Below are 11496 nucleotides of genomic sequence, written 5' to 3' on the forward strand. Positions count from 1 at the left end.
GCAGTGAGTTCATCGGGGAAGTCAGACACCCTGATGAGTGCTGGTACCTGCTCGTTCACCTGTCAGGATTTTCTGAACATGAAAAACAGTCTGCTGCAGCTAAAACTGAGGCTGGGCAACACACAGTCACCCAACCAGGTAACTTTAGAGAGGTAACCTAAAACTAAACCACCCAAGATAAAAGATGTCTAGAATTACTCATCTAAAATGTTGTCATCTACACACCCCACCTTTTCTCTATTTATCCTACTGAGTCTTTTCTCTTTGTGTTTGTAGGTACCTGGCCTGGCCAACAGCAGTGACAAGCCGTCTCTGGGGAGGGCAGGAAAAAGTCCTGATAGCCCTTGTCTTCCTGGTTTACCCGGTCCTCCAGGAGCTCCTGGGGTCCCAGGTAATGTAGATACACACTACCATTTAAAGATTTGGAATCGCCTGCCACATGATTAGGTGCAGTGAGATGGCTGAGAAGACCAGAAAGTCCTCTTTACAAATAGATGTTGTTTTGTGTGAAGGGTTTGCAAAAAAATGAAGTAATGTTTCATGGAGAACAAACGCTGTACTATGGTTCAACCAGACTGGCAATTGAAAGGCCACGAAGAGACAAAGATACCTCTGAGCAACACTTAAATAAGAATAGAAGAAATCAGTAACATAAACTGTAAGCTAAAGTATCAAAATGTGTGCAAATTTAAATAGGAAGACGTTCCTGTTTCAGTGTCAAGTGCACAATAATGCAGCCTATAACATGATGGAATTAACAGACGTGTTGCTTTAGCAAAGCTATTCTTCAAACTTCACAATAGAAATAGAAGGTTAGTCTAGGGTTAGCACTATAGGAATATCAGCGGAACATACATACGTACATACTACATACAACATCAACCTCTATAATCTAACCATTGAGTACACTGCAGAGGGCCCAAAGAAAAATCAATATTAAGAGCCCAATTTCCCCGTTGTGATTCAATAATGATCAAGGGTCACTTACGCTTTTCTGGACCTGAAAACAAATCCAAGTTCCAACAGTATTCTCCCCTGTCATGCAACACTGTGGGGACATCGACTAAATGGAAGTTTGATTCATTTAATCCTTCTTTATTCAGGCCAAAACCTTTTCAAATATAAATAACACATTTGGTGTCTAAATTATACTGTTTTTGTTAAAATAGCCATTAATGAAGGAAAGAAGAAATGCGTTAATATATGTGATTCCAAACTTTTTAACAGTACTGTAAGGTTAGAAAAGTTTGTGATTAATGCAGTAAGCAACTGCAACTAAATTAATGTTGCTTTGTTGTTAGAATAACAAAAAGGAAGAGGGTAAAGAGCAAACAAGTAGGGTTTTAGATGACCTGTCTAAGGAGATACAGTAGTAAAAAGAAATACTCTGTTTCCTTTAATGATATTGCAGTTTGTCACTCTGATGCTAATGACTATCCGATTTGAAATAGCTCTGTTTATCGCTGTATCCATCTTTCCTCAGGACACCCAGGAGAACCAGGAAAGAGAGGGGATCCAGGGGAAGGGGGCCCGCCTGGCCCTCGGGGGCCACGGGGAGACATGGGTCCCATGGGTCCAGAGCCAGACCTAAAGCACATGAAAAGAGGCCGCAGGGGACCAGTGGTAAGAAAAAAAAAACTGTTTCATAACGTAGGGGTTACCACATCTGTTTTTCAGTTAATTTCCTTCTGGAACCTCTACCTCAGAACATCAAAGTAGTGTCTCAAAACCTGGAGATCACACCTTCACGGTGTCTAATGATCCAAAGTGTCAGCAAGTCATATGAATATAAGTTTGGTGCCACTGGTGTTACATGAACAACCAAGTATATCCATCCACTGTGCAGTGACAGACCACATGAGACGGCACAGTCAGCCACTGTCCATCGCCTTCATATCCCATGACGAAGGGAGGAAGTAAAGGTAGAGAGGAATTTGTCAGTATTAATTTAAACCTGTATGGTGGAATTTCTCTGGTGGAAATTTCTTCATGTAATGTCTGAGAAAAACTGCCAAACCATAGTGACTCAAGATGTATCTTTAGCACTGCTACAACTTCTTGTCATTACTGCTTTAAACAGACTAAAGCGCAGCTGTACGATGGCTCTGTCACACTGAAATGTCGTGACAGTGAGGCAGCATACATGATACTTTGGGCCGCAGCCCAGAGTGTTATTAATTACATCTGTGCTTTTCCTGCTGCGAGATGTCAAAAAGTCCCCAAATAAGTTGACCACCTGATGTATGATAATCTCTTCAGCAGGACACCGTTACTCTGATTGAAAGGAAGCCTGCTTCTCTACAGTTGTAACAACATACAGTAAATGAATGTTTCCCCTCATAGAATTAGCTTGACAAGTGCTAATACATGTGTCTTATCTTTCATACAGGGACCCCCTGGGGCAACAGGAAGAGATGGACTAAAGGTCATTATTATATCTTAGTTTTCGTAATTTGTGCTTTAAATTCACGTCTCTATGTGTGTCTGTGTGTGTACTGTATCTGCATGTGTGGAGCTACACTGTTGACACCTGTCACATTGGCTGCTGTAACTGGGTTACATGCAGTGATAAAATAAAATGGCCATGCAGTTCTGAACAGCTAGTTCTGCTTTGTGTCTGGTGTCTGATATGTTATACACTACACACACTGTTATTCCAGTAATAATCATTACAGTTTTTACCTGTTTGACATTCAATTGAATGTTTTTCAGGACATTTTAGCGAGTTGTTACTCACTAAATAGAACAAAATGTTAATGAATCTGAATCAATTTGCTGCTCTGCAGTTTGTACAGCTCTTAAAAAGCTGTCGGTTGAAATGGGGTTAATTGGTGCTGTTTCTCCTCTACAGGGTGACAGAGGAGCTCCAGGTCCCAGAGGTCCACCTGTAAGTTAATGTAGAACTAAAGCATCATTTGTAAAACTCCTGTATAAATCTACTCATAAACACGCTCTTAAAAATTCATTTTTCCATCTTGAACCTTCATCTACATTTTGCCCCCAATTCTATAAAGTATTCTAATTGTAATGTAATTGTTTTATTTTCATGTTTGAAGTGGATGTAATAATTAGTGTAATCAGTGAGGGACTGTAGCTTTTATAGGCCAGCCTGATTCATACAAGAGGGTGATGCATGATATGTATTTTGTGAAACAAATTGTGTTAACAGTGTCCATGGACATCAAGTGTCCTAGTAAGCCATGACAGTGAGCACAATACAAGGACCCTGGAACTAGCTCACCAAACTGGAATATCATTTTTAATGTTTAACAGTTTGCCTGTTATTACATGCCATCATGTCCTCTGTGAAAAGGGGCTATTGGGCCTCACACCTCCCAAAAGGAAACTTTTTGTTCTTTTTACTGATTGTCAAACCCAGTGACAGATGACATGCAGAGCATCTTAACCAATTCCTCACTTTGCCTTCTGTCCCCAGGGACCACCAGGCTCCTTCGACTTCCTTCTGCTAATGATGGCTGACATCCGCAATGACATAATTGAACTGCAGGAGAAGGTGTTTGGGGAGCGACGGGGCATCTCTATGGACAGTCCTCCTCATTCCAGCGGGGAAATGGATTTTGTAGAGTGGGGCTCTGGACAAGGAGATCTCCTGCTCAGTACCTGACCTTTGACATCCCACACACAGTAACATTCTATCAAACCCACCAAAACAAACACCAAACTTAAAGGATGCTGGTGGTCAAGTTCCAACATGTAAATAATACCAAACCCCACAGCTGGGATGGACTGGGCAAGGAGCCTTGATTGCATTCTCGACACTGCCACAGACAGTAAAACGGAGAGATATATGGATTATAAAAAAACGGAAATTGGACCACAGCCTCTCTTAACCACTGCAAGCACTGTCTGGCTGCTTTTTATATGCTGTGGTGTGAGTGAGGGGTGTGTGTGCAGGACATAGAGGGAGAACGATGCAGTGCCTTTATGTCTGAGTCTGAGCTGAACCACTTCAAACGATGAACTTTATCGTCCACATCTCTTCCTGTTCCTGAGTCTGCCCGTGGAAGCTCTGCTGTCAGACAGACAGTTTGCCTGCAGGGCGTTGGTATAAAGACCCAGGACTCGCACTGCGAGCCTCCCCTGCACCCGCCTGCAGTATCAAGTCTGAGCTCTGCAGCTATTCTCTACACTGAGGCATCTTCAGAAACTAATTCATGAGATTCATGGGTATTACAATCGTGTTGCCAACTGTTGGACAAAAACAGTCTGATGTATTTTTGAAAATGTACAATTAAACAACGTCAAGTATGATAAACAAAAAAATATTTACCGCAAAATATGTTCATAGATAATCTCAGAGAGACACTAAATATTTAAGACATTCAATCTTTTGACAATACATTTTAAATAAGTAGAAAAGCTGGTATCTGTTTAGAAAGAGAAATAACATGCAGTAGTATGTAAATATTACCCTAAAAGGTTGTAGACAATCAAATTGAAAGGATAAAATTGATTTATGTATTTGGAAGAGTGCAGGAAGGCAGAGACTCATTTTTAAAGTGACTTTTAACCCATATATTACCAGGCAAGTTGACTGTGAGCATATTCTTACAGTAATAAGAGAAATGACCTGAAGGGAACGGTTTCAGGCGAATGAGGGTTGCACATGTTCTTGTACTTTCACTTGGTGGTTGACCAGAAACAAGAGACATGAAGAAGGAAGGCTGCTTGAAAGTTATTTTATTTTTATTTTTTTCAATTTCAAGCAGTTGCCAACAAGGGCTTACTGTTATTACAATGGGCAGCTCAAATAGATCAGCTGGGGCTCTAATGTCTGGATCAAGGGAATTTTAATGTTGACCAAAGCGTGAGACATGCGTGTACCTTTTCCTGCCCAGATAATTTTAAACCATTAGTGCCTTAAGCAGGCAACAGTTACCCAGAGAGTCAAAGTAATCAAATCCAACAGTAAGCAGGGAAGACTTTTGTGTGGAAAGTGGATATATAATACTCCTCTCCTCACTCTTCTTCGTCTTGCAACTCAATTTGCACCAGTAGCACTGCTGGTGCTCAGTAAACCTTGGACAAATAAAGTTTAAAAAAACTCATTTTTCTGACCACACTATCTTCCTGCTACAAAATAACATTTTGAATTGCACTCCTGCTACCTGAAGTAAAGCCTCTCCACCAGCAGAGGGTGCTAAGTCCCAGGTTATACCCCTGAAAGTTGGGCCTCACCACTCTATCACTCTGAATACCAACCAGGTGAGACAACCAAAGTCACAATTTTCACCGCATTACATGTATAATTACCATCCAAAAATATTCATAGTGTCCCAAACACGCAAGTTATGTAAAACAAATAAATCATCCTTGAATTCATGTGTGAGGCGCATGCCATTATCCTGTTCACATGCCACTGAACTGTAGCGTGGCTGAGTGTCATTATGAAAGGTGTAAGTATCAGAGGTTAGAGGTCAAATGCCTGGGTATAAACAGCTGGGGGGGTGATTATATACCACAGGCTGTCAGACGGGGCCTGTCTGGGCTCGTACCCACCACCAAAGAGAAGTTTGAAAAATACACTGTGTGTTTGATCTGTTGTGTTTAAAGCTCACCCTCTCTGGCCTTTTGCTGTGTGTGATGCTTTTATCCTGAGGAACAGATCTCAGTAAATCGTGTGTGTGCGCGTGTGTGTGTGTGTGTGTGTGTGTGTGTGTGTGTGTGTGTGTGTGTGTGTGTGGTGTGGTGTTACTTGACAGGCTTCTCACCTAACAGCTCCGGCCCCTGCCGTGCAGGCACTGCTCACAGTAGAGTCGTTGCCGGGGCAACCAGGATCAGGAAAAACAACATGAAACAATTTAAGAACCATGTCAGTGAGAGAGTGAAAGAGATTATCTAATTTCCTTCACCACTTGTCATGCAACTGGTGGCTTTCCTCTGAGCCTGTAGGGGACAGCAGAGAGGAGGTCAACAGAGTGCACGTCGAAGCAAAAAGTTCACTTACCCCCTTAGACGATAGATCTGTCATCTCCATCATAATGAAATCAGCAAAAGGAGAAAAGACGTCTGACTTTCAGTAAGGCAAATGTTTAATTGTCTTACATTTACAACTTTTATCTTAATTCATAAATGGCAGCTTATGAAATTGAGTGACATCATTTTTTATCACAGACTAAATATACTGTATCTCTAGTTATGAAAATCATCATATCTCAGACTATCTAGCCATTGGGATGCCAAACTCCATTGATGTTGAACTGTGAGGAGAGTTGTGTAACTATTTGCTATATAAAGATACAATACATCAAATTTGGCCAGATGTTTCCTAGTATGTGAGGAATTTCCTCACTGGCACACTATGGCCATTGATAAATACACCTCTTGCATGACAGGGCTGTCACTTCAAACTGTGTGTGTGTGTGTGTGTGTGTGTGTGTGTGTGTGTGTGTGTGTGTGTGTGTGTGTGTGTGTGTGTGTGTGTGCGCGTACGTGCGTGCGTGCGTGGGTACGTGCGTAAATTAGCTTATGAGAGTGGCCTGTGTACATGTTTCTTAGTGGGGTTGCGTGTTAGGCAAACACATACTGTGGTTTTGGAAATGCAAATGTGTGTATTTGAGTGTGATTATGTTCTCCTGTGTGGATCTGTGTTTGGCTGCCTTCAGGGCAGGGTCAGATGTCAGACTCAGTGATTCATTATCCAGTGTTTAACTCAAAGATGAATAAACAGGTCCGAAAGGGTCACAGACGGTCTCAAACTCTCTATGCCCAAATTGCTATCAAAGGACCATAACAGTGTTTTTAAACAATGATACATTTTTGGAATTGATTTTATACATTCCAGGCAGTCATTGACTTCTGCTTATTACAGCGCAGTTTAAAATCAACATGCATAAAACTAGAAACTTCTTTGAAAATGTTAGATAATCCATCACAATGAATGTCATTTAAAGTTATGCCATCATGGCAAGGTATTTTAACTTTTGTTTATTTCAAATGAGCCGTACGCAATCTTTCCCTGTCTCAAGCCTTTGGAAGTTGATTTCCCTACCTTCCACTCTTAGCCTTGAAGGTGGTCAAAACCTGATGTAACCTGGTGGTCTCAGAGCCAAATAAGCGAGCTTGTGACCGGGCGGTCGTCGGTTCAATCCCCAGACCGACAGGATCAAATCTGGGTGGGGAAAGTAATAGAGCCTCATTACCACCACTGAGGTGCCCTTGCGCAAGGCCCTCAACCCCAACTGCTCCAGTGCATCTGCTCAGTGGCCAGCAAATCAAACTGTGGTTGCACTGGGCAGCTTCCAGGTATGAATGTGTAACTGTGTAAATGTGATCAGGGTGTTCCTGCCAAATAGAGGCTTCCTCTCAGTGAACTTTCCCTGAATAAATAAAGGTGAAATAAAAAGGTGCTGACTATGACCCGCAATGTGCCCGTTGGCAACCTGCCAGGAACCTTTGTTGCATGTTATTCCCCTTCTTCTCTTTACTGTCATCTGTCGGGTTTATATAAAAGAAATACAATCTTATGTTGGGACTGAGCAGTGTGGTTAAAATATGATGCTTTGTTGAATGTTAATTATAATGTAAACTGTGTGTAATATGCAGTAAAAGGGCTCAAAATGTGCATACACTCATTTGTCTAATCTACATATGAAATTATGTGTCAGCAGATAAACACACTTATGATGATGGGATTGACGGCCAAGGAAGCTACTGAATCTTCTACAGGCAATGATTAAGGAATTCACAGAGCAGATCAGTTTCCACAGTGCAACAAAAGAAAAATCTGGATTTTGCCAGCTTGTAGAGGCCAAGTTTCAGATAACGTTCACTGTAGAACACAGAGGTCAAGGGACAGCCAAGACCATCCGCCTCTGGGGGAAAATAACAGGTAAGTTGTGGCATGCACGTACCTATAGATGTCACCTACAGGATTGATTTTTGCTTTACAAATGGATTATGTAGTGATTACAAAAATGTAACATTGCTCAATCACAACACAGGTTGGAATAGGCTTCTGTCAGAGTCTGTGAATCAAACACACAGGTATTTGGGATAGTTGCAGGTTTATGTAACCAGATTGAATTTGTCAGCATAAGTGCAGGTAAGTTGCTTGGCCCAGCAGCTGAACCGCTGCAATCCTTGATCAGCATTTAGACGTTTCCAGGGATCCGAATAGCTAATGCAGAGGTTAGGTAAAGCGCAGGTGTCCATCATCACTAGGGTATGCAGCTGCGTGCATGAATAAGAGGGAGAACACACGCAAAAAGACCTGTCTCACTATCTAACATGCAGCTATGCACGCACACATGATCTCCTGAACAGAGGCATGCCACAGAACACCTGACAGGTGCAGGTGTGGTCTGCTGCAAGACACGCTATCTTGACACGCTAACTCATTCTTAAATCTGAGTTACGTGCCTTAGGCTGAGTACTAAGCACCCTAGTTTACTCTCTGAAGCCTGTTCCTCTTCCATTCCTTGTCTCTGGGCACACCCTCTTCCGATTGTAGTCCGACTTCTGTCATTCTGTTCATAATGGAACTGCTAAGAGGCCTGAGAATTGGAGATTGTCTGATGAGTAATGGACATATTAGCTGTGTCAAAAGCATGTCACCAATCCCATGATCAGTATGTATTACTTGTTGTCCTGCAGGTGTCTGTTTAAGAAGCCTGTGCATGATGCTCTTTCAGAGACACTGATCCATGACAACAGTGGTTAATCTGACATTTTTAATTAATTAATCTGAGGAAGTTGTCTGCTGTACACACTGTATTGGTTTTAGCGTGTTTGAGAATTTGTTTCTGAACAGATCCCTCTAAAGCACACATGCTACCACAGTGAAGTTCAGTGTAGGCAACAAATCAATGGTTGAAACACAAAATGGTTTAATGTCAAAATGCATATAGCCATGCCTTCAAGAGCAATAGATTTCCACATATTCTTTTTCACAGTTGAAACAGCCTGATTTATTTCCATGTAGGCCTACTGTATATGACACATGCATGATCTGATTGTCCACAGTAGTGCCTCTTGGAAGACTTTACACAGATACAATATCCCATCTGTCAAGAATGCACATCAAAAAGTTGCCAAGCAATTTTGCTCAGCTTTACAGGAAAGTTGCACTTGATTGACACTGTTATGGCAGAATTGAATAGAAAAATCTGAGAGGGCGGATTAATGGCAACACGTTGTGTAAACTCCCCTAGCCTGAGGCACTCAGTCTCCACACACCTTGGCTTCCTCTGTTATTTACAAGCTGTTCGCATGCACACAGCAGAGCCAGGAGTGTGAAAAACTGGATGAGCAAGTTCACAGCTCTCTTGTCTCTCTTGTCTTTTAGGAGAAAAAAGAGCGTTGCCTCTGGTTGCAGAGTTGCCTCGCGTGAGGCCAACAGCTTGATCTTTTTAGTCCTACCGACCTCCTGACCTGGCCTGTGGCAGCGGTAATTTTACAACTTTTTTTTTCTTTTTTCTTTTAACATCCTTAGAGGAATACAAATTCTCAATTCAGACAGGCGTAAACATATGAACATATATGTATGCCCCTGACTGACTATTTGGAGCATCTTACCATGAGCGACGCATCTCTGCACAGTGATCAGCAACACAAGAAATAAAACCTCCAGTGTTAGTAGATGTAGCCAGTACCTGGAAAATCTGGTTAAAAAAAACTTAAGTCCTGGGAAAGAGGCTGTTGAAATAAATTAGGTTCTATAAAATACCTTAATGTTTATGTAGTATTGCAGATATTAGCTATCAAAAAAATTAGAACCCATGAACCCATGCCAGTGTCCTTAAAGGTGCACTAATAATGTATTTAATATTATATTAACAATGGCAAGTAACGGCCCACTACTTTACTGTTTGATTCACTTTCAACGCTCTAGTCAGTGTTGTCTCCAGATGCAGCAGGCCAGGCAGTTGTTATAAGCTAAAAGGCTCTGATAAATCCACTATACTCTACCTGTTCAGAAGTAATGTCACAATGAAGCTTTGAGAAGCATTCTAAATCAGGATTTTGATTATTAGCCATAATGTTTTAAGCTCAACATAAGGTAGACTTACCACGAACTATGAGATTGGGAAACGATGGTTTATGCTTCTGTAGAAGCCCGTATAATATTAATCTGGTTTAATTTGCGATGTCATGGAGAAGTGCTACACTACTGACAAGTGTAACAGCGACGTCTTTAATTGGCGGAGCTCACTTTTACCATGAAAATGTTTACTGCACTTAACGGCTAGTGAGCTTTTACCACTAAATTGTTTCTGTACCTTTGCCTTTTTTCCGTTATTCAATTTGTTTTGCCCAAAATTGTAATGACAGTGCACTCTAGTGGCTGTAGTAACCAACACTAGTTGGTTGGCTTGGTTCCAGGCTTAAAGCTCTTTATATGAGGATTTTCTGAAACGTTAATTAAGTGAATGAATGGGGGGACAGTCTCCCTGTTTGTGCATGTGTGTGTGTAATGTGTAAAATAACAACAGAGTGTAGAAAAAAATTCCCCTCGAGGAACTAATAAAAGTACGCTTTCTTTCTTGGCATTAGCTTCATCAGCAAGTCCAGACATTTTACCTGCAACATTGCATACTTTGAGTAGGTAGTACTTTAGCTATTGAGATTAAATGGTGGCCTCTTGGATGACAGATTGGTACATAATCAGAAGGTCACCTATTGCAAGTACTTTACCTGTTACACATTAGCACTCTGAACTTTGAAGACATAAAAAATACAATTCCCCTTTGCTCTGTGTAATATGCAAACAGTCGTGGGCTCAGGCACCCACCCCCACCTGTATATACAAATATCAGTGATTGATACATTGGTAATAACATGAATAACTGCAGCAACTCTTTGCACAATGTCACCCTGTAAATCATTCCCCTGACAGCAACATAATAGCAGCACCTTACACGGGCTTGTTTAATGAATTAGAAAAATAACATTGGTATGATGACTTGTATTCACATTCTTCAAATCAAATGAAATTCACATTCTACAAAACAAGTGCAAGTTGTAACATATGACAACAGTGTTTGGTTTTGCAATGGCAGTTGATCTCCTACGTTTGCTTCCCACTTACCTGTTGATATTCTGGGGCCAAACCACAGCTGGGTAACTGTGATGGTATGCCGACAAATCACTAAATCAACCAACAACACTCATGTTGGCAAAAGATCTGTTTAAGACTGATCTGACACTGGTGAAATGGACACACACATACTAGTCTATATAACAAAGTTCCACTTCCTGGATTGTTCCGGTGACACCGGAAATTCCACCGGATGTTCCTCATTTAGGCCGGATGTCCGTTACCTAGGGCTTTCTTTGTGTTGGAATTTTAAACTCTGGTTGATTTATGAGGACTATGGTTAACTGCTCCTCAGATCTCTGCAGGGTAAATCCAGACAGCTAACTAGACTATCTGTCCAATCTGAGTTTTCTGTTGCATGATTAAAACAACCTTTGAACATACACATGTTCCAGAAACACTCAGCTCAGCATCAGAAACTGTTGTTTTTGGCCCCG

The 11496-nt window shown here is 41.3% G+C and overlaps 1 protein-coding gene and 1 long non-coding RNA gene across 2 annotated transcripts in view; one reads left to right on the plus strand and one right to left on the minus strand.

The window, feature by feature from the left end:
* The window catches only part of LOC116037630 (collagen and calcium-binding EGF domain-containing protein 1-like), a 42540-nt gene extending 35174 nt beyond the window's left edge, over window positions 1-7366 (plus strand). Inside the window, exons 6-11 of the mRNA XM_031281592.2 lie at window positions 5-138; window positions 277-391; window positions 1484-1623; window positions 2390-2425; window positions 2852-2887; window positions 3437-7366. Of these exons, the coding sequence (XP_031137452.1) occupies window positions 5-138; window positions 277-391; window positions 1484-1623; window positions 2390-2425; window positions 2852-2887; window positions 3437-3625 (650 nt within the window). The 3' untranslated portion in view covers window positions 3626-7366. The remainder of the gene's footprint in view (window positions 1-4; window positions 139-276; window positions 392-1483; window positions 1624-2389; window positions 2426-2851; window positions 2888-3436) is intronic.
* LOC118494693 lies at window positions 3531-11149 on the minus strand. The gene is made up of 3 exons (XR_004896827.1): window positions 11051-11149; window positions 5733-5762; window positions 3531-3593 (listed from the first exon to the last, which is right to left on the minus strand). It is a non-coding gene; the product is annotated as an uncharacterized LOC118494693 (long non-coding RNA).
* Between the last annotated feature and the right edge of the window lie 347 nt (window positions 11150-11496).

The sequence above is a fragment of the Sander lucioperca genome, chromosome 3, assembly GCF_008315115.2.
Source record: "Sander lucioperca isolate FBNREF2018 chromosome 3, SLUC_FBN_1.2, whole genome shotgun sequence".
NCBI classification, from domain to species: domain Eukaryota; kingdom Metazoa; phylum Chordata; class Actinopteri; order Perciformes; family Percidae; genus Sander; species Sander lucioperca.